The 23562-nt window shown below is 37.2% G+C and overlaps 2 protein-coding genes across 5 annotated transcripts in view; one reads left to right on the forward strand and one right to left on the reverse strand.

Moving 5' to 3' along the window:
• LOC110472824 (endogenous retrovirus group K member 8 Gag polyprotein-like) overlaps window positions 1-360 on the reverse strand; it is a 399368-nt gene extending 399008 nt beyond the window's left edge. The window contains exon 1 of the mRNA XM_085573498.1: window positions 346-360. The gene's annotated coding sequence lies outside the window, so the exon portion shown is untranslated. The remainder of the gene's footprint in view (window positions 1-345) is intronic.
• CDYL (chromodomain Y like) overlaps window positions 1-20366 on the forward strand; it is a 157300-nt gene extending 136934 nt beyond the window's left edge. For all 4 annotated transcript variants that reach the window (XM_085573466.1, XM_021534802.4, XM_085573467.1 and 1 more), the window contains exons 3-7: window positions 9203-9459; window positions 10049-10221; window positions 13210-13420; window positions 17313-17456; window positions 18483-20366. In XM_085573466.1, the coding sequence (XP_085429592.1) occupies window positions 9203-9459; window positions 10049-10221; window positions 13210-13420; window positions 17313-17456; window positions 18483-18641 (944 nt within the window). In that variant the 3' untranslated portion in view covers window positions 18642-20366. The remainder of the gene's footprint in view (window positions 1-9202; window positions 9460-10048; window positions 10222-13209; window positions 13421-17312; window positions 17457-18482) is intronic.
• Window positions 20367-23562: the final 3196 nt, after the last annotated feature.

Raw genomic sequence — 23562 nt, forward strand, 5'->3', positions numbered from 1 at the left:
CTGCTGTGTAAGGGCAGCTCACTGCCTCCATCTCTTCCAGTTGCTGGCTGAGATGTCTTCTCTGTTCACTGCTTGCAGCTGTGGTTATTTCCCTGTGATGTATTTTTGGGGGGGTTATTTATTTATTTACCTCTTTGTTGCAAAATTTTATGAGAACTTTTTCTTATGATGGGCATTTTCCCAAGACTTGTGGCCATCATCAAAGAATAGTTTGGGGTGGAAGGGACCTTAGAGATCATCCATTTCCCACCCCTCTGTCAGGGGCAAGTACACCTTCCATTAGGCCACACTGTTCAAAGCCCCATCCAGCTTGGGCTTGAACACTTCCAGAGGCAGAACATCCACAGTTTCTCTGGGAAACCTGTTCCAGCACCTCTAGATTTGTTCCAGCAGATTGGTGTCCTTCTTATGCTGTACTCCATGTTCAAGATCTTTGCTGTCTCTGCAAATCCCAGGTGTGGAGAGCTATACCACTTGTACCATGGTCAGGGCAAAATGATGTGAAGACAAATGCCTCCTGTGCTTTCTAGTAATTCCTGCAATGATGAAGAAAAAAGCCTAATTGAGGGAGGATGTTGTATTTTTTTTCATGCAAACCATCTGATCTGAGTCTTACTCTTGGTAGTCTTCTACTGTTGACTTAAGGATTTTCTCTGAAGTTTTCTTTATTTCATTGTTTTGGTGGGGTATTTTTTTATTATGGTGATTATTATTATTATTATTATTATTATTTATTGAACATGCTTCACAAGTTCTCTGGTTGAGGTGGGTCCTCATATATATGCTGATCCTAGCTACTGTATAGCTAAAAAACAGAGAGGCCAGATACAGCCTGAAAGTGCAGGTTGTCACTCCTTTCTATTGTTGCCAGTAGATCATATCCTCTGCAACAGGGCAGATTGAGCAAGGTGAATGTGATACTGTTCTGAATTAATTTTTCAGTTCAGAGCATCTGACTATCCAGCAGCTGTTGCATAGGATATTCAAAGATACTTTTCATCACCCATTCCTCAGTGGTCCCAGAGTGTATGCTTTCCCAAGACCTGTAATCTTCTTTTCACCCTATTTTCTCCTACTGGTGCCAATGCCCAGCTCTTGATTTTCACTCCATGCCCCTTCAGGCGGCAGAAGTGGTCAAGGAGCTGGTATCTCTCTTGTGTAAGTGCAAGGATCAGGACTAAATACCCAGCTCTGCAAAGTTTAGTTTTTCACTTGAGTGTCTTGGGAACCTCTTAGAAAAGTCACAGACTCCTCTTTTGTTCTTCCCCTTCCCACCCCAGCCAGTTATTTCTTTCAAGGTCAGTAATTTCTGATAAGAGGTGCTGCTGCAGAGCAGTTTGCCTGTGTATACATAAAGTATTGCAGGTTACTCAAGTATAAGGTGTAGCTGGTGGTATTAGGGCACACACCTGTGTGCCCTTGGTGTACTGGAAGATGGCTTCAGGTTCATTTGCCACCTTTTAATTAACCTCTTGTTGAATATCCTCCAGGAGGTTGAGACAGCTTCTGTGAATAGCAGACATCAGATAAAGGCTGGAAAGACTTTTGTGCATTTTTGAGGTAGATACATAAAAATAGAGGTGCTGTTTTCCAGGAGGGATGCTCACTCCAGCACTCTGATCTCGGGGTTCCCTGGAAAGTTTAACACATGCACATCAGTGTCTTGAACCTCTGAAAGTCCTGAGCCTTCCCTGTCTACTTCTTTTCTGTGTTGAAATGCCAAATGGTTTTGGGGGCAGTTATGAATGGAGCTCTTGCAAACTCTGGTGTTGAGAGCCTCCTCTATGTGATAAGAATGAGCCTGTCAATTAGTATTCACATTTGTTTTCAAAAAGAAGGTAAATATAAGTGTTCTTCCAATGTAGTAGTATAGCCATCTATTTTAAATTCATTTGTGATCTTTTAGAATGTTTTAATGTCCTTATAAGCATTATACAATGTGTACTGTGGCACGTATATATTTGTGTCTATAGGTGAAACTACTGGGATGTCTTTTGACAGTATCTGTTCTAGATAAGCCTTACATTAGGACTGATATCCCACAAAAAGAGAGCCATTTTTCACATCACTCAGGGGATTGGATTAAATTGCAGTGAAGTGCTCTCAATATAGAATGTCTTCATCTTAGGAGTTAGTGTGAAATAGCTGGGTATACTTCAAGCTTAAACCTTAGTCTGTTTTGTAGTAGCTTCCCTCTGTAGATGAGCCCCGAGAGATGTCCTTGCTTAACTCTCAAATTTTAGAGCATTTTGAATGAATGCTGTGGTATCATAACCCACAGCTCCAAAAATATCAAGATAGAAGAGTTTTCCCTTATGAAATGTTCCCACTATTAAAATACCTCAAAAAGGGGTCTGTAACCTGGGAAAAGCTTTTCTTATTTGACTTATTCATGGAAAAAAGAAATGAAACTAACTCTTTGCCTCCCAAATCAAATAATTTTGTGCATACTACTGTGAAATATGGCTGGGATTTCTTGACTGGAGTAATACTGGAGGCAGTTAGGAATTTCTATATATATTTTTCCTTACAGCCATCTAAAATATGAGAACAGTCACGTGCACTGTTTTTGATTTGTCAGTAGAATCTTGACTATAGATTCAGTAGAAGACAAATCACTCCAAAAACAGGCTAAAACTGCAGTGGAAGGGGAAAGGAGAATAGTTCTAATTTATCTTCATCCATGATAAAGGAGAAAAACATTTTGCTACCTGGGGAGTGTTTGTTTCTCTATTTTTGGTGAAATAATAAGAATAGAGATGAGTTTGGAAAGCATTTTGCAGTTGTTAGGAGCAGGACATTTTCTTTCCACTGTGAGACTGGAAAGTTTACTTTAAACATTATGCATAAAAATGCACGGTTCCTCTTCAAAGACAGTAAAATTTAATCATACTACTTAAAAGATATGTTGCAAATTTATATATTATTAATGTTAACCTTGTTGATTTTGTGAGCATGGTCTTAGCAAATCTTAGGTCTAGTGTTTTGTTATTCCCATTTTTTAACATGTGTAAATTTATAAAATTTCTCTTTATACAATGTAAAGCAGTCAGGCTAATGTAAACCTATTTCAGTCAAGGGTGAAGAAAAGCAATTTTCTCTTATATTAGTTGCTCACTTCTGGTAATAGAATTTTATGTTCTGATTTAGTTGCATTTTTGGTTGGTATTATGAGTTTATCTTCACATGGATGCTTATGTTCTGAAAAGGAAAGATATCCAAAAGCAAAAATAATTCATAGCCTATAACCTACTAAAGTCCAATATGACCAGTAATGGTGCCCTATTCCTAACAATATTCCTAACATGTAAAGATAATGGTGCCAATATTTCTAACATGTAAAGATATTTGATTCTCTGAGTAATCTAAGAAACAGAGAAAATTAGCTACACAAGGGGGGGAAATGCTGCTGTAGACAATATTACTCTAAATGTGACATGTCAGCCGAGATTAAAAGCTAGTGTAAGATAGAAAAACTTCAAAAGTTGAGTAGAGAAATATTACTGGGGCATGTGTGTTTTTCTCTTTTCATATTAATTTTGTCCACAACAGCAGTGTCCTGTAAGAAATGTAAGTTTATTAGGATCAATGTTGCCAAGTTACATTTACAATTAACACCCTAGCAAAATGTATGGGAAAGAGTCGTAATTAAACATCAAGAGAAAAGGATGCTTAGGAGTTGAAGGTAGACATTGACAAGCAAGCCTGACAGTGACTGCTTGCTGCTGAGTTGTAGTTTCCTGTTGATGTTCCACCAAGATCTATCATAATTTTAATCTGTTCTTAAAACCTATAGTCCTTGTATTGAAATAGGGCGTATTTGCAAAAACAGCAGAACATCTGATGGTTGCCTGTGTAACTGTTTCCTTGAAACAGAATCAGAAGTGGTTAACTTTATTTAGCAAGGACTGTTACAGCGCAGGAACATTCCCTCCCTCCCCTCAGTAAGAGTTTTGAGGAGGGTATCAGCAGTGGGGCATTGCAGTGATCATCAGCCTATAATTTGAAGGAATATTGGACTTTTCCCACCCCCTCTCCTCCCAGGCATCTTTTGGGATGCCTGTTCTGATGCTGGTGTGTGCACAACTTACTGCTCGTTGCACTGTTGGTTTGTGCTGTGTATCAGTGGAACAACATTTTCTGGAAGGAATTAACTGAAGTTGCATCTTTCTTACATAGGTGACTGGCATATTTTGAATGCTCTTTCAGATACACAGAGCAAATCAGCATTTTAGGTGAAGTGTACAATAAATTGAGACTTCTTTTTCTTGCAAATATTCATTGTGACATTTCAGACTAAGTGGAACTTTTGTTTGATTTAAAAGTGTAAGTGCTATTAATACACATACTCAGCCAAAAAATAGGCATGTACATAGGAGGTTTAGAACCCTCATTTTTAGTTTCTCTAGTCTGTGCTAATACACTGCAATTCTAAGATATTGTCTGTGTAATTACTGAAGAAGTGGAAATAATACTGGAAACTCAATGATACACAATGTTTGCATTGTGGTATCACTCTGGAATTCCTGTCTCCTGTGAAATATTTGATGTAGTGCAGAGTTAAGACTGAAAAAGCTTAACAGTGTTTACAGTTAGAGATTGCTAATATATATGAACATGTAACAAAACACCTCCGTTTGTAGGCAAAAAATTAAATGTGAAGCAAGATGCACTGGACAACTAATTTTGAACTCTTGTGGATTATATATACAGGGTACAATGAAGAAGTAAAAGTACAGAAAGAACTTAAGGAAAAAAATATAACTCACTTCTAGCACCAGATTTTAATTTCTTTTTTTCATTGAAAATTCAAGTTGTTTTTCCAATCAGTTTTCCAGATCATATTGTTCCCTGCCTGGTACTTGAGTTGTAATCAGTTACAGTTGTAGATTTATTTCTGCAGTTAACACTTTAAGACATTGTTGCTGGTGGTGTTTGTTCATTTGCTTATTCAAGTGGGATGCTTCTCATTAACCCCTTAATCACTTAGTGTGGGAAAGGACATAAGTGATGCCAGGAGGGTACAGGAAAGACATGGGAGTTCTGAAAGCTTCTTGTGAACACTGCAGGCTTCTCTGAAAATACTGAGTGATTTCGGTGCAGATGAATGCCAGGCATTGAGGAGGGGACAAAACAGGCTTACATACCAAACTGTGCCTGTAGCAAAACATAAAACAGTGACTGGTTCCTGGCTGTGTGTTGCTGCTCAGGGAAAGGGTTTGTTTTGGATAGTTTTCTGCATACATTTGTTTGGTGGTAGGTTAAAACAAAACAAAACCTATACTGAATATTGTATCCCACTTTGGGCCCTGTTCCAAGAGTTAATAGAAGAGGAAGAAGCATGGAGAAGAATGACAGGCTTGGACTGGCCTTTTCTGGAAGAAGAAAAGGGAAATAAGACTGGCACAAGTCAATCTGGAGAAGGGCTCTGATGAAAGGAATGAAGAAATTTAACATGTATGTTCCAGAACTTGCTGCCAAGAAATACTTTGGAAGACAAACCCATAGTGGTTTCAGAAGTAAATTGGACAATCCCATGAAGAAGAAGAATTTAATTACGTGGGGTTTGGTGCAGCCTATGATTCTGTGCATGCACATTTTAGTAATTGCTAAGTTTCTGGTGGCTGGAGTTAAAGAAAATACTCAGACAGTATTGTTCACACCTCTCATGTTTTTGTGCTTGTTCCTTAGGCATCTATGCTAAGCTTTCAGAGACAGCATACTCTGTCAGTCAAACCCTGAATTAAAAGCACCAACACATATGTACCCAAAAAGAAGTGTGCAAAAGAAGCCTGGCTGGTTTTAAACCATTTCTTTGGATGCATCCCCAGTATTGTTGCAGGGAGGGGAGTATTTGTATTCAAGTTTTGATATGTAAGGTAAACTGAACTCAGTAGCAGTGAGACATGAATATCTTAGAGAGTTGCTTGGGATTTTAATTTTGGGTTGTTGTGAAGTGAGCATAACTTGTGTTTTTAACAAGAACACCTTTGTTCTGCCCCTTCCCAAAACTGGTATTTTGTGTTTGTCTTCCTTTAGATATGACCAGTTCCTTTCTTATCTGTTGCTCATTATTTTTTTTTTTTCCCTCTAAGGGCGGTTGCATGGAATTGCTGACTGTTATCAGATTTTGGTCAACAGCTGCAGAACCAAGTAGTCGTCTTAACTTCCTTTTGCATCTGTGTAGTGAAGCTTTGGCTTTGTCCAGTAGTACTGCTGTCTTCAGCTCTGAGATCACACTGTTGACAATTTGTAGGTGGAAAGGTTGTATATAACTATAAGCTGTTTGTTTATGCCTTAAACAAACAGTTCTTCATTAGTTGACAATATCCAGGGTAAATGCCTTTTTTTCCAAGTCCTTACTTATTTTTGGAAGCTCAGTTTGAAAGGAGAGGGCCATGGTGTTTTATCTTTGTTATGCTATCTCCATTAATGTCTTAAAATGCAGAACTGCTTTTGGTTTTTACAAAACTCTTTTTTAAAATAGCTGTGATTATCCTGAAGATAAGTCACCTTAATGTAAAGTTTTCATGTAAGGAAATCTCTGGCAATACAGTTAACTCTCAATTTAACTTTTTTTTTTTCATCCCCATTTGCTGTACTGTGTGCTCAAGATTGAGCAGCAAAACCACCTTTGCCTGTGTGCTTATAAAATTAAATACTGCTTTATGTCTGAGTTGTCTCTTTGCTTCCAAGGACCAAATGCCAAGAGAAAGAGCCCCCTGTGCTGTCAGGTATACAGGGTCCCAAAAGTCTGTTGGTGATGACAAACAATAACAAACATGTTTTAAACCTTTCAGTGCTGTGTTCTGAACTGGCTGGCTGAGTCTCCCTGTGCAGAATTACAGTTTCTAAAGCTGACAGATTTTTTTTAGTCCAGTCCAAGTATCCTGGAAGTGTGTTTACATGATTAGAAAGAGGAGACTTCTTCCTCTTCTGGAATTGCAGCTGTCCCTTGCTTGTGGTTTGAAACTCCCAACTATTGATAAGTGTGGACAGGGTTTATATAAAAATCAGGTCTCTTGCCAGTTCAATAAGCATGGAAATTGGTCTGTGGTGTTTACATCTTGAGCTTTCTTGCCAGAAGTTTTGTCTCTGAAAGTATATAATCTTTGTCTCTTGCATCTCAGAAGTAATTTTCTGGCATTTGAGTATATCTTTGAAAGAATGAGTCGTGGGAAAATACAGGCTCAAAGGTCTTGCACAAGTTTACTGACTTTTCATTTTGGCTTAGTCTAGTCTATCCTGCTCTCCCAATTCTCTACATTTTTCACTATGGCTAGGACAAAAGGACAGTTTCGTCTTGTGCTCATTATGAAATATGAGGCAACATTGGTGTTCCTGCATACTCCCTTTCAAGAGAATTCCTTTATTTTAAAGGAATGCAATTGCTGTAATAAGATTTAAAAAAAGTTGAAAGCCTTCCTCATCAAATTCATATTTAGTATACACCAAATTTTTATTTATTCTGCTGAAATGAAACAGAAAGGAATTTTATAAGCCATGGAAAAATTGGGAATAAATATGAAGTTTTTGTGTCAATACAAAATACTAATATAATTTTGTTTATCTCTGTCTCTGAAACTGATCACAAACTGAATCCAGTTTCTTACTCTTCCTATTCTTACTTTAAACAACTTAAAAATTTTGAGTTGTCTTTAACTTCTTCATAGAAAGTGAGATGGTAAGAGGATTCAATCACTAATACAATAAGAAAGACCTTAAAAAGTAGAATACAATCTTATTGTATGGATCCTTAAACAGACAATTTGCCTAATTAATCGTAAGGTATTTATAATAAAGTATTTATTTAAAAAATATTTTATATAAAAACTTCATTTATATCCAGAGACAGTTTCTGCAATTTAAGTAGGAGAATGTATAATGTTCTAAATTTTAATTAAATGTAGTCTCTTTTAATATTGTCTCTCTCATACTTCATATGAGTCAAGGTAAGCAGCACTTGAATACAGTGGAAATATCGAGATATTGGACATATCATTTACTTAAGTGAGCCTCTTTAATGTCTTCATTGGACCCACAAGTGTTTGGAGTACATTGTCGTTAAAACAGAATTTGAAATAATTTAATTTTAAAATACAGCTTATTCAGAAAGATAATGACAAATTACAATAAAATTTAATTAATAATTTACTTACACATGGTGTAACTCTACTTTTTAAGATAGAGTATGCTTGATGTTCTGAAGTGCCTGTTAGTGAGATAAGGGCAGTGGCCTTTCAGAAGATTTTAGTCTCAGAGCTCAATTCTCAGGGAAAGTCAAAACTTTACTGTCTTGGACTCTAAGACACTTTCCCAATATTTTAACCCCCCCTGTCCTATGCACACTCCATTACTTTAGTATGACAAATTTGGGGGAGATTTTGCATGGAGACCTAAACATACAGAAGCATTATAGATCCAGTATGTTCTCTTATTTTCTCTAATGAATGGTTATTATTTGGTATTATGTTTCTAATGAGCTTTGCAGAAAAACATGTCCCTTCTGTGTCATGGGCTGTTTACTTACATGCCTTCAAACTCCATCTGTGTAAGGGATTGGGAACAAGACCAGCAAAACTTAGTTGTCTATTTGCCAATTCCAATAGCAAAAAATGTTTAGCATGAGAAAGATCTCATTGTCTATGAATCCATTAAAATATCCATCACTTCATAGGTCTTGTGCTCCTCTCAAAGAAGTATAGTCTGCATTTCTTCATTTCTATTTTTCTTTCAAGACTATTATGCTTTTTATGATCTTGTCAATCAAATTCTTTGGTTTATTCTAAGTGTCTTTTTCTTTATAATAACTTCTGATTAAAACAAAAGGCTTTTGCTTTCTCTTAGCAATGTTGATGCTGTTAAATTATTTCAAATGTTAGGGAGAAAGCAGACTGTTAATTTACTGAAGGGCATTGGTATTAGGAATGTTAAATACACATTTCTCCCCTTCTAAAAATAAGTGTATGACAATTGGTCTGTTTGGCTTATTCTAATTGTATATTCTCAAAACGGTAAAATTAATTTCTTGAATCCCTTTGTCACTTCAGTTTTGCACAGTGTCTCTTTCAATAACTTCCAGGAGACTGACTTTGATATTTACTGTGTGTTCTTTATATGAGTTGCATGTTTTCATGCTAATAGGGATTTTGAGATGGGTGAGCTAATCAAATGTAATTGTACTTGTTTAAACTATTTCCAGGTACACCCACATTTATGGAAGCATTAGCAGCCAATGGTACAACCAACATCCAGACATCTGTAACAGGAGTGACAGCCAACAAACGAAGGTTTATTGATGACAGGAGAGATCAACCCTTTGATAAAAGGCTACGTTTCAGCGTGAGACAAACGGAGAGCGCGTACCGGTACAGAGACATTGTTGTCAGGAAACAAGACGGATTCACACACATTTTACTATCAACAAAATCATCTGAAAATAATTCATTAAATCCAGAGGTCAGAACAATTCTGATTTTGGGAGGGGAATTTGAAGTCCTTGCCTCATTTCTATTTGTTATTCAGGCACAAAAGTACACAAAAGACAATACAGGTTCTTACTTGTAAGGTGTTATATGTACAGTTGTCTATATGTGTAACTCAGTTGCATTTAAAAACTCTGTTATCTGACCATGTTGATGTGTGCTGTCTTTTATAAGATGTGCAGTGATTTACAGAGTGCAACTTGAAAAAAGGTTTAGCCTCAATTAAGGTTCTTTTTTTTTCTGTACTGGTTGCATATGCCATCTGCTGTCCAAATTACAGAAATGCTGAATGAGTGCTTTAGTTACAGATTACACCTAATAGATCTTTCCTTAATGATTTAATTATCTTTGTTTAATTACATTTTTGAAATGCAAAGTGTCTAATACATTAACTTCCATTTTTTTTTGATAATGAAGAAAGTTAACTTTCCTAATAAGATGGTTGAGTGGATCCTAAGGAAAAATTAAAGGTGTTGAAGGGTCTCATGGGGGAGGAAGGGAAGAGAACAACATGCTACTTTTTAATGATGGATTAAAATTATTATGACATTTTTATTTTTCAGGTAATGAAGGAAGTCCAAAGTGCACTGAACACAGCAGCTGCAGATGACAGTAAACTTGTGCTGTTTAGTGCGGTTGGTAGCATTTTCTGCTGTGGTCTTGATTTTATTTATTTTATACGACGTTTAACGGACGATAGAAAGAAGGAAAGCACTAAGATGGCAGAAGCTATTAGGTATGTATGACTGTCTTCAGTCATCTGATGGGTATTATTCATCATATGGCCTGGCTTGTTCTATCTTTATTTTAAAATCCTCTTATTCAAAAAGATCTCAGACATTCACCTGTTAAATTATAGCATCTTTATGCTTCCTGTCCTTTTCTATTTGGGTTGTCATTTCATGCATTTTTAATTTCAGATTTAAACTGGGAGTATTGCAATGCTCCTCCAATTAAAAACAATATTAAAATACTTTCATAGCCATAGGTTTCCAGAAAACTAATTTAATACTCCAAAATTCAAGACATGTATTGAATGAGTTGATATAGTCTGTTCAGAGAAGTAGAACAATGGATATTTTAGAGAAGTAGATTAATACTGGTGATCATCATCCCAATGCTAGGTACCAAAACCTAACATTTAAACAAATTAATCTGAGCTATTACCAAGTAGAAGAAAATATATAGGAAAAATGTATGGATCTTTGAGACACATTTTAACAATACAAACAAGTACATTTGAGCACTGGTTTTGAGATCCTGGTCTCTTGCATTCTTGCAGAGTATCTATATTCTTTCAGAGTCCTTCTGTTGTTGTTAATGGTCATGTTTCTAAAAAAAGGCTATGGACATGTAAAGCCTATTTCACTGGAGGCACAGTTGGTTCGTAAAGATGGTTATAGTTATTTTTATCAAAGGAAATTCTTCAGTCATTTCATGTAAAAGTTGCTTATGCAGTGATTTCAGATATGGCCAGAAACTCTTAGCACTGAGCTTCTATCACTATTTTAACTTGGGCCTTTCTAGAAACCTGTTTTTTCACCTAATATTCATTGTTAATAAAATGGGCAAAGGTGACTTAAAAGACTTACAGCCACACACCCTCCCTTTCAAATAAGGTGTTTTGCATGTGTATCCTAGAGATGGTCCTCTCTGGGATATTCAGACATGATTAAAATTATCGTAAGTCTCTGGATGGGATGTTTGTCTGATGACTTGCATGAGATGGTTCCAGGTTTGGATTTGGATTCTTGGGTTTAGCTATTTCAGTTCAGTAGAATGAGTTAAGGAGGAGTGTTGATAACCTTTAGTGCTGAATGCAATATAGTAAAATGGTCCTGTTTTGCAGAAATACAAAAATATGTCACACAGGGAGCAAACATCAAAATTACCTTAGCTATACCATGCCATAGAGTCATGCCTATATGTATTCATACACACATGACTGTTTGTTTTTTGCTAAGAAGCTCTTGGGGGCATTACTGTTTGAGAACAGAGAAGCATCTTTATTTTGTGGGTACTGGAATGGATTGTCATTTTTGTTGTCAATAAGGATGAGAATATGCATATATTAGCACCTAATAGCATAGTATCCATAGTGTTACTACCAACAAAAGAAGGGAGATGAGATGGGGAAGTTTACAGGTGTGTGATATAGGATAATAGAGCTCTGCTGTTTATGTTCATAGTTTTAAAAAGCAGATTTATTTGTTAAGGAAAGCTCCTCAAGGAAGATGAATAATGCTTTGCCCATCTTCATTTATACCTTATTACTGTCACTTAAAAACACAGGTAAATATCTTATGCTGTGTATGAAGTATACACAGCATATAGTATACATGAATACAGTGAGGACAGGCAGGGCTGTGCCATAGCTGTGGCACCCAGAGGTGTGGAATGGGTGCAGCCTTATCTCAGAGCTGTGGGACATGTGAATGTACCAATGTGCTGTATCAGCTGATGCTTGTAGAGTGGTGTTAAATCTGCACCTGCCCAACTACTGTGATGGGTTGGGCTGGGAGCAATGGTAGGCTTTTACAGAATCAGAAAATGGTTGAGGCTGGAAGGGACTTTGCAGGACATCTTGTTCAACCTGCTCAAGCAAGGTCACCTAGAGCAGGTTTGCCAGGACGATTTCCTGTTGTTTTTTTTTTAAATCTCCTGAGACTGAGAGTCCACGACCTTGTTAGCTGCCTGTTTGGCCACCCTTACAGCAAGGAAGTGTTTCCTGCTATTGAGTGGGAACCTCCCATGTTTCAGTTTGTGCCCACTGCCTCAATAGGCGCCACTGAAAAGAGGCTGGCTCTGTCCTCTTTGCATCCCCTTTCAGGTACTTTTACATTTTGATGATATCCCTGAGCCTTCTCCAGGCTGAACAGGCCCAGCTCACTGAGTCCCTGAGTCACTTTGATCTCCCTTTGCTGGACCATCTGCCGTTTCCCCTTCACTGAGGAGTCCATAATGACACTAGGGCTGAGCAGAGGGGCAGGATCAACTCCTGCAAACTCTAGACAACATTGCTCCTAAAGCAGCACAGGATAGCACTGGCACACTGCTGGGTCAAGTTCAACTTGGTATCCACTGGGAACCCTAGCTGAATTTCTGCCAAGCTGCTTTCCAGCTTGTAGTCCAGAATATATTGATGGGGTTCTTCCTTCGCAGGCACAATGCTTTGCACTTCCCTTGTTGAGCTTTAGGAGGTTCCTGTCAGCTCATTTCTCCAGCCTGTCGAGGTTCCTCTGGATGGCAGAACAATCCTCTGGTGTATTAGCCTGGTTTTGTATCCTGAGCAGACTTGCTTAGGATAAGCTTTTCCCCACCAACCAAATCGTCAGTGAAGCTGTTGAACAGTGCTGGACCCATCACTGACCCCATGGGGTGCAACACTTAAATCACTGGCCTGTGCCATGAGTCACCACCCTCTGGGCCAGCCATTCCAACATTTTTAGTCCACCTCACTGTCTGCTCATCCAGCTCATACATCAGCAGTGTGGCTATGAAACTCTTAGGAGAGACAGTGCTGAAATCCTCACTACAAACTCTGTGTAGACAATATCCACCTCTCTCCACTCATCCACCAAATATCCACCTCATTGTGGAAGGTTATCAGATTGGGTTTGAAAGTGATATTACTGTAAAGATGGATTATTGCAGAGTTTTCAAGGGCTCGTGTATTTTACACTCTCAATATATGTAGTGAGCGCATGTTTCTGTTTCTCTTCAGGAATTTTGTGAATACTTTTATTCAGTTTAAGAAGCCTATCATTGTAGCAGTAAATGGCCCAGCCATTGGACTTGGAGCATCTATATTGCCTCTGTGTGACGTGGTTTGGGCCAACGAGAAGGCCTGGTTTCAGACACCATACACTACTTTTGGACAAAGTCCAGATGGATGTTCATCCCTTACATTCCCTCGGATAATGGGCCTGGCTTCTGTAAGTAGCTTGCAGGGTAGGGGCTGGCAGCTTCACAATTCAGTTGGGATGATTTATCCAGTGTGATTTCAAGACTTTTTGCCTTCCTGTGTTGTCTTTTTCTTAATTTTTTTCTTTCTCATGAAAATCTTTCATGAGAAGACACCCTTTATAGCTTCTCTGCTCCTTGCACTTACAACTTACTCTTCACCTGCATGCACAAAACAGAAAGCAGGCATGGGATTTAGTCCCACCTTTGACTGTAATGGTGTCAGAAGGGTCATGTCCTGTGTTCCAAGACACACCTCCCCTGCTGCTGCCTCGTGGGGACCAGCCACGGGTGTCTTGCATTCAGCACAGCACCAGTGTGGCACTTGGTGTCACTGCACAGCAGAGCACTGTGACACCAGCCAGGAGCAGTCTTATGCCACTATGCAGAATAACTATTTCAGCTTCCATGCACTTCTAACAAAAAAGCTATTTAAGAATCTCCTACCTATGGTATTTTCATTTTGCTTAGTGTTTTTTCATGCTGTGCTCTTTGAAAACCTAGACCTACATCCTATTCCAGTTTGGACAGTATGAAACAAGTGCTTGTGGCTACACCTGTTTTCCACAATTACTGTTCGTTATAAAAGCCATTTTTTCCCCTGTAGGTATTTGTTGATTTAAAAAATAAATATTACAACACCAGTTCTAAAAAATCTAATAGCTAATTGTGTCATAACTGGATTTAGTTATTAGATGAGAACAGAAAAGGTAACTAAAATAGATTAACAGTTATAAGAGTATCTTTAATACCTTAGCATGTTTCAAACTACTGATTGTTCCTTTCCCTTTTTATTTGGCCATCCATCCATTAATCCATCCATTCCGTCCATCCTCGTCCTTTAAAGACTTGTGGTTGTTACTGTTTATTTCTTTAGAAGTTGTGCAAAAAACACAAGCTCTTCCCTAGTGTAGTCTTTCATTTGTGTTTGTGAATGCTCTCATTCTTAAATATAAAAATTTAAATTGAAAGCTTCCAGTGGTAGCAATTCCAAAATGATCAGTGCAAAAAGGGGGAAAATAAATCCACTGTTTTTGAACTATCCTCGACTCTCTGCAGCAAAGCAGTCTCTCTGGAACAAAGCTGAACTTTACTCAGCACATTTCATGAAATATGTTCAGAATCCATACTGAAGACTTTGATAAAGAAGCAGGTTTTTTTGTCTGTAAAAGAGAGAGAGAATTCCAGCAGGAAGATGTTATGAGTGAAATGCAAAATATTCAGGGGGAAAAAAATATACAAAGTAAAGAACTAAGGCCTCTGTATTCATCATAACATTTTCTAAAAATGTATCAATTCAGCAGGAGTAGTGCCACCCCTAACTCTTGTAAGTCAGTCTTAAAATACATTGTTGTTAGCTGCAGTTGTGTACAAATGTTGCACTTTAAGATTCCTGGAAATATTTTCCATGTGGGGTCAGTCACCTTCTGTGGGTTAGCAGGTCTGTCATGGATGGGGATTTTTTTTTTCCCAAACATTTTTGACCGTGAGTTTATTCCAGGAAATTTGAAGCCCAAACCTTAGGATTCAAAACTGATACCATCTTGGATTTACCAAGAATTTTAAAATTTTAAAAAATTTTAAGACTTGGCTTTTGAGTTTTGAAAATAATCTGTAAAAGACATGAAGGTGATGTCTGTATGGGGAGATGTTATCTGTCTGCCATGGAGCTCCTGCTCTGGTGTTCAAGTCCTAGATATGAAGCCCAGGAGCTGTGTGATCACACATCACACACACTGGGTGTCCCTGCCAGTCCCCAGCATGCTTGGCAGGATGTCTTAGCTCTTCTGTTTGATAAGGGAAACATGGTTCCATAGTGCCTGGAGTCCCCATCACAGGCAGGATCTGGGGTGGCTCAGAGGCTGCTGCCTCCTGATCATTGAGCAAGACAGCTGATGTGCTCCATGCCCCTGGTACCTGTGGCTTGCACAAAAGGACCCTGGTGAGCCTCAAAGCCCTCACTGGAAGTGAGTCCAGAGGTCCAAGTGAGGTTCCTCTGTGGAAAGAGACATTTTCTATCAGAGCAGAAAATGAAGGTTGGTAATGAGAATCGTGAAATATTTTTGTCACACTAATTTCTATTGCTGTAGTATATTTCTTGGAAAGTAACCACAGAGTTATTTTTTACAGCAGGTACAAAGCATTATTATGATTAAAGCTTGTTTAGCAGTTGGTCTCCAGCAGATGTTGTGTATAGATCAAAAGTGAAGATGCCAGAGCAAGACATTTCCCTTCAAAAACTGTCAAGTGAGAACATCAATGGGAATGCTCATTTCTTGTGAGATTTTATGCTAATACTGTGTTACAGCTGGCAGAAATAAGATAACTCCACCATTCTCACTTATGATATTTAATGTTTAGGAGAACTCAGCAGTTGCAACTAAGTTCTAGGGGGGAAAAAAAGGCCTTCTAGCATTCATTTTTATCCTTGCAAAGATACATGTCAAGAATATGTAGACTTGACCTCCTGGCTTAAATGCTTGCCTGTCCTAAATACTAGTTAGATTGACTTCACATTTTGATCTTTCATAGAAGTGTTAAGTATTTTTAAAATTATTTTGGAAGACTACTTTTCCCCTAACTGTGTAGAAAAATGGATTCCTTTTTTAAACAACCATGTATACGTCTCTGATTTTTATCTAGTATTTCAGCTTATTATTATTCACATACATTCTGGAGAATGAATGGTTAATGAACCTTGTATATTTGATACTGAGTTCTCAGAAGGTAGAACTATAGGGTATAGAACTTGATCATAGTGCATGAGATTTGGGGTTTTATCAGTTAATATATGTGAATCATAGCTTTCCATATTAACTGTGAGAGATGTGTAGATGGTAAAATCAAAGTAAAATATGCTAGGAAAGTGGCTGGGTTTTTTTTTTTCTTGCATTCCTAATGGACTGGCAGTCAGGAAGTAAACTGCCAGTAGAATCCAGGCTTTATATTTCATTACAAAGGAGCAAATTTCAGAGTTTCTAAATTGCTTTGTGTGTAAAATGCAATACCAGGAACATGGTAGCACAACAAATAAATAATTATTTATTAAGTTAATAATTATTTGAGATCCTTAACTGAAATAATTTGCAAAATTTCCAGTATTGGATAACATTAAAAACCTCAGTATTTTCCCCTGAGGAATATTACACCTGACAGGTTTGTGTTTTAGAAGAGCTTTATTCGCTAGAATTAAAGTCGTTGCAGGACAGAACTTTAATGGGGAAATTGGTAAATAGTGAAGTGCATGATAATTATAAATCAAAAACATCTACAGAACTAGAGAGAGCATCTTGTTGCATAGAAGGTAGCACTTGATTCTGTACCTTAAATCATGTGCAAGATCTTTTAAATACTGGGGGTTTTTACTAAGACTGCTATATCAGATTCTGAAAGGATTTATCAGTTCAGTATTGGACTCTTGAAGAAAATATGAATGTTTATTTTCTATGAATTTGGTCAGAAATTGGAATACATCATTATAAAGGGCAAGCTGATGTATTCATTGCTGTTTTACAGGTTTGCCAGACATTATAACATCTTCCCACACACACAGATAACCAAAGTCAGCAATTCTGCAAGAAAGCCAGAGCTAACAAACATTCACAGCCAGAAGATGACAGAAGACATTTTCACATTTAACCATTAATCATAGACATCCACATTTCAATAACTACTGACCTAGTACTGGTCAACAATATGGACCAGCCAGCTATTTTTCTTTTTTTAATTACAACTTGGAAGAGCTGTAATAAAACTATTCAAACAGTGCAGGCATTTTTCTTTCTTATTTGTTTTGAACATTTTTCCTTTGATGAGTTTTGTCTCATTACATTTCATACCAGAAGTAACTTTTTATCCCTTCAGGCCAATGAAATGTTGTTCAGTGGAAGGAAGTTGACGGCGCAGGAAGCTTGTGCCAAAGGACTCGTCTCCCAAGTGTTCTGGCCAGGAACATTCACACAGGAAGTAATGGTTCGAATTAAAGAACTTGTCACATGTAATTCAGTTGTAAGTTTCCTTTATCTTCTTGTATTTTTACGATCAGATGAATAAGAATTAATCTAAGTAGTACTAAACTACATCTTTTTTGTTCTGAAAAAAAAGTCTGTTCATGAAACAAGGACTGCATTATAGTACAACAGTGTTTTTGACATATTTTTATGTCCGGGTTTGGGTTTTTTTAGGATTCTTTTTAAAGTTTCTATCTGATTCTTCTTAACTGCAATGTACTGTGGCATTTGATAAGGAACATAAACCAGCATTGGATTTTTATAATATAATCTGGTATTAACATTGTTGCTGAAGTCCAATTTACTCTTATCAACAGTATAAACAGTTGCTCTAACATTTGCACAGAAACACAGAAATTTTGACTTAGCTTGAGTTCTAATTTAAGTTACCAAGTAAATAAATACAGTCTTTGACATTAGGCTGGACTTTGCTTTATAAGTAACACGTAGTGGTTGTGTATGCTACTGGCAGTTGCACAAGATAGCATCAAATAGTGGTAATTTTAACTTTCTTACAAGGAAAGGTACGGTACAAATTAACTATTCTGTGCATTAGAAATTTTGTATTTTAAAAGCAAATTATTCATTTTCTAAACAGAAAAAACAAATGAGATTTTTTTTCAGTGTATTTTAAGTGCTTAAGAAGTCAAGATCTGGCCGGTTATTAGAGCAGTTCAGGAAAAGTGTGTCATGATTAGCCTTCACTACTTTGGACTTGCACTTCCCTGTAGTTCAAAACCATATATATATCTTTTATAGTTATTTTATGATTTTCATTATTTTCACACTTCTGTGCACTTTTAAATTGTGCTGGGGTAAGGTAAAGGAAATTTTGTGGGATGCCACAAGGAAGATGACCATGAGAAACATTTCTTACAGTCATAGTAATGAATTGATAAGCTTAAATTGATAATCAGATCCAGCATTTGTCCATATAAACCTGTTATATGCCCATAGAATCACACAGGGTGCTCAGTTCTCAGGCAATACTAACCCAACTCTCCATTTTTTAATTTTGGCCCAGGTACTTGAAGAATCCAAAGCTTTAGTACGTAACATCATGAAGGTGGACTTGGAACAAGCAAATGAAAAGGAGTGTGAAGTTTTGAAGAAAATCTGGGGCTCAGCACAAGGGATGGACTCAATGTTAAAATATCTGCAGAACAGAATTGATGAATTCTGATGAGATGCCCGTGACACTGGAATTGTATTTCTTGGACACCAGGGCAAGCAAAATATGCCCTTTTAAAAAACCCGTATATAAACTAACCCCTTGCTCAGCTTGGGAACAGGAGTGGATACTCACACCCCTCCCCTTTTATTGTCAAGGGGTTTAAAAGTACTGTATCTCTTAAATTTGAACAAAACTCCTTTCTCCCTGATTGTTACATGCAGATGTATACACACACAAGTGTATGTGTGTGCATATATCTATATATGTATTTTATATATATATATATATTTATATATATATAGATATAAATGTAATATGTGTGAGAGTGTGTATGTAGACACACACACACAAGGTAAAAAATGATAGAGTGCACTACCAAACATCTCTTTAAAAGCTCTAGTTTTTGTTATCTTTGGTTAGTACTGTATCAAATAGGGAATTAATTAAAAAGTGAATGGTGTTGCATTATTTTCTGTGTGGCAGGGAAGTCTGGAGTAATGCTTTTCTTTTTCATGAGAATACAGAACTGAAACGGGTATTAGCCAGCCCTTGTTTTCTCTGCCCAATGAGTCAGCTTAGAGAAAAGGCATTGTCTCAGAAGAAGGTTGAAATACCTCAAGTAATGGAACATTCTAAAACTTCGGGGTAACTAAACCCTATTATGCTTAAATCACACATACCCCAAAAAAGAGAGTGTGCTCAGGATTAATGCTAAGGAAACACTCTGTTATTTTTTGGGGGGAGGTATAGATGGGTGGGAGGAAGGGGCCGGAGTAGGTCTGATTCTTACCCAGACAGCATGAAGAAACCACTGTCTCTTAGGGAAAGGGAATGAGGGAGAGCCAGAGGGAAATGGAAGGGGGAAGGAAGAAAAAAAACCAACTCAAAAAAAGCTTGTTTTGCAGTATTAGTGAATCACTGAATATCTTCTGTATGAATATCCTAAGTTATAAGTTAGTTTTAGTGGGTTTTTAAAAAGCCTCTCTGGGTTGTTTTTTTTTGTTGTTTGTTTGGGGTTTTTTGTTTGTTTATTTGGGGTTTTAATAACTACATAAGTGCTCCTGTTGCTGGGTGAAAATACTACTTTATATACAGTTTGGGTTTTGTTTTTGGTTCTTTTTTCCTGTTTGCTGGTTTAATTGATGTATTACACCAAAAAAACAAATTTTATGTTCATAAATTTTAGGTTCACTTAGAATATATTATTTAATAAGTTAAAATTCTTTTGGCACACTATTAAGTAAAAAAAAAACCTCTTAAAAAAACTACCTTATATTAGATGTTTAATGTTCTTTGTCTATGCTTTTTTATTATTTGAAATATACACTATATGCAGTATGGTGTAAAAGAGTGCCCTGTGTAAATAGACCTATTTTGCATTCCTTTCAGGAGTGGTTATTGATTCCTGACTGCAGGTACCTATTATTACTTGGGTATCTGTGCTTGCAATCTTATTGAATGTATTATGAAGAATGAAAATTGAATCAAACCTTATTTTTGTACAGTTTTGAACTTTTTACTTGGAACTGACCCACCTCCCCTTCCCAGTGGAGAGCTGTACAGTGTGTAAATCTGCCTTTACCTTGGATTGGTACAGTATTTTTGCATCTGTGGGACCTATTTCTTTGTTCTAGTAGTTTGAACTATATATAAACTGTACAATCTGTAAAGTTTTTATAGAATAAATATTCAGCTGTGAAAACTGGTTAAATAAAACTAATATTTCTTAACACATTTTAAATGTGGTTCTCTCACAGAGTAGTCTTTTTCATTATAATTTTGAAGTTGCTGAAAAAAATCTTGTAACTTAGAGGCTTTAGTATTTGTTTTATCTTATTTAAAAATCTCTTCATGCCCTTGAAATTAAAACTTAAATATTAATTCATTGATGTAAATTTTATAGAAATTTTCTCTTGCAGGAGGTAGATGGGGAAAGAAGACATAGGAAGTCATTCTACTTTTAATTATTTTGTTAGAGGTCACACTCATGTTCAGTAAATATTTTTTGCAATCTCTTAAAAAAGACTGTTTTCCTTACAGTAGTGGGGGTTTAGTTAGAATTTCTTAGTTGAATTTGATTTTAGTGAAAAGGAGAAGAAAATATACCTTTACCTATGAGTTCTGTAATTTCAAACCTTTTGTACTTTTCTAGCACTTCTACGGCCATAGTGTTCAAATATATATATATATGTATGTATCAGCTGGGGGATTATTTATGCTTTCTTTAAGCATAAAAGAACTGTTACAGTGAAGACATTTAGAATTCAATCAGTTGAAGGTACAGGCAGTTCACCTGAAAAAATAATTCTACTTAATTAATTTTTTTGTGTTGCTGTCAGTCAGGCTGTTGTGCTGCCTACAGTTTCCATGATAAAATGGGAATAATTTATTGACTCTTTTAAATTGCTGTCTGACTGGAAAAAGTCATTCAGGCCACTTCATATGCACTGTCAGTAACTAACTTGACACTGTTAATAAATTATGTTCTTGTGCATAAATAGTACCACACCTTTTGTTTGTGCACTGGACTACAGGAATAATATTTGTTCAGGAAAATACTGTCCATTCTTTTCAGTATTGGTCAGTAAGTATCCTTGGATGTGTTGGAAGGTTACAGTCAAGTCTAGTTCAGCCTTTGCAAAGCCATAATAGAACAAAGACAGGAACATTTATAGACCTCTAACAACAAGCAAGAAAACCTGAGATCATAAAAACTGACTTAAGACTTTTTTTAAATGTGTGTTTTCAAGTCTTTTCTTCACAGAAGAGACGGGTCTTTGTCAATTCTGATTCATTGCTGATGCATGTACTGTTTTACATAAATTTGCTGTACTGCATAGATTACCTAATCTGAAGCATCAGATTTAGGCTTCGGTGACTGAATCCAACCGTGGTCACAAATGTTCTCCTAGGCATGTGCAAACTCTGCAGGTAGCATCTCTTCTAAAGCTCCAGATTTGGGGTCACAGGCTCCCAGATGTAGTGGTACTTCAAAATCAGTCTTCTGTGTTAATTCTAGTGTGAATTTGGAGAATTTTGGAGCAGCACAAATTGTTAAATTTGTAATGCATGTAATGCAGGAACTTAGAAACAGTATCTTTCTAAATGACTGTCAAAAGAACTGTCATAAGGCTTTTTTTTTTGCCTTTTTTTTTTTTTTTTCTTTTAAGTTTCCTGGTTTTCCTCCTTCAGGCATGAAGGGAAATCTCCTGTTTGGATGCCAGTATCTAGGCAATGGCTAGCAGAATTAGGAATAATGGTATTGAAATACAAAATTCAGCTAGTTTTATAGCCTTGCTGATTCCTGACCCCTGCATCTCCTGTCAAGACTATCCATTATCCTGATTGTAATCACTACTACATGATTTGCTTAATTAGTTATGAAATATAGAGACAATCTGTGAGGCAACTGGCTGTGTTGGTGCTGAAATTTAAAAGTAGCACAGGAGCCTTGATAATGCAGTGTAGGTGTTTGAGTTCTCTTTCTGAAATAGGCAACAGCCCAGGCACTACCCAAAACAGCAAACTGAACAGCATTGGCCACTGGACTGCACTAACCAGTTTTCCCACAGAAGTTCTATCACACTCAAAGTTATTTTTGGAAGTAAATAAAATAACTTTTCTCCTGATGAGCAAATAGTAGCAGAGACCCAGGGGCTGAAGGTACTTGGAGGTGTTTGAAAGCCACCTGTGTGCACTTAATCCTACCTTCTGCTGATGCATTACTTCGAGAAAAATCAGAGCAAAGTCTTAACTCTGGGTAAACTAATCTACAACATTTTGGGGTAATCTGCAGATCTGAACCTGCCTATAGATTTTTTTTCCATGTTCATGCTCCCTAATTTGCAGGGATCTGGGATTTGAAACTTGTTCCTCTGAGCAAGTTCTCCATTGGATTGACAACATTGCTAAGAGACACTTCCCTCTAATTCAGAAGCTGCACCATTATTGTTATGGAAAAAATGTTCAGGGGACTTAAATCATCTGTTTAGGTGGGATTCATTTCCTAAAGTCAGGAATACTTGGAAAGAACAGAAAAAAACCCATATAATACTGAGCTATAAATTGCTTAACTTTACCCAAACAGTGGATAAAATAGAACTTCAACCAGGTAGGGAAAGAGGCAGCAAACAAAACATTTCTGGCTAAATGGACAGGTGCAACGTACTTCAATAAATGGAGGCAATGCTCTACCTAGGTTTGTTGCTGGAAGTTAAGGCACTTTCACATTCATCTGGAACATGACAAGTGTGCTTCTGGGAGTATGAGAAGAGTAGGAGGGAGGAAATGCCTCAACTCAATTAGGGCTTGCCGTACGATTTTCCATCCTAAGGAACTGCCACTAGCTGTCAACACAGACTGCTACAGAGCTTGCAGCAGAGTCGGAGTTGGCAGCTTTCAGTCATGCAGCACCAGAGCTCAGTTCTGCTGGAGATGGCAAACTGGTGAGTTTGCCTTTCCAAGGAAAGAAGTATCTAGGAGAGTGCCTGTATAGTACAAGATCACCATGGTATTGCTTCGTACTGCCCCTCAGATGTTTCTAGAAAATACTTCACTCACAGCTCTCTGCATTTTCTTTCCTTACTCAGAGATATGACTGAAGTCATGCATCAAGTCATGCATTCCTAACAAACAAACCCTAAATATAATTATTTCTTGAGGAACTCACAGGATGAAAAGCAGTTTGATGGGTGATGATACTGAAGTGTGATGCAAAATGAGAAGATGGTGATAAAATTCTGGTCCTCATCCCTCCTGCACATGGAAAAATACAGCAAATAAGCAGAATTGGAGACCACCAAAAAAACAGGGTGTAGGAAGTAAAAGGAGCTACATAAAGATGAATGGCAGCTATTCTCCCTGAAGTCTTCATTCTTAAATTCTGGAAGAGCTACAGTTGACAAGAGCACCAGGTGGACATATACCTGTC

This window comes from Lonchura striata, chromosome 2, assembly GCF_050655825.1.
Source record: "Lonchura striata isolate lonStrDom1 chromosome 2, ASM5065582v1, whole genome shotgun sequence".
Lineage (NCBI taxonomy): Eukaryota > Metazoa > Chordata > Aves > Passeriformes > Estrildidae > Lonchura > Lonchura striata.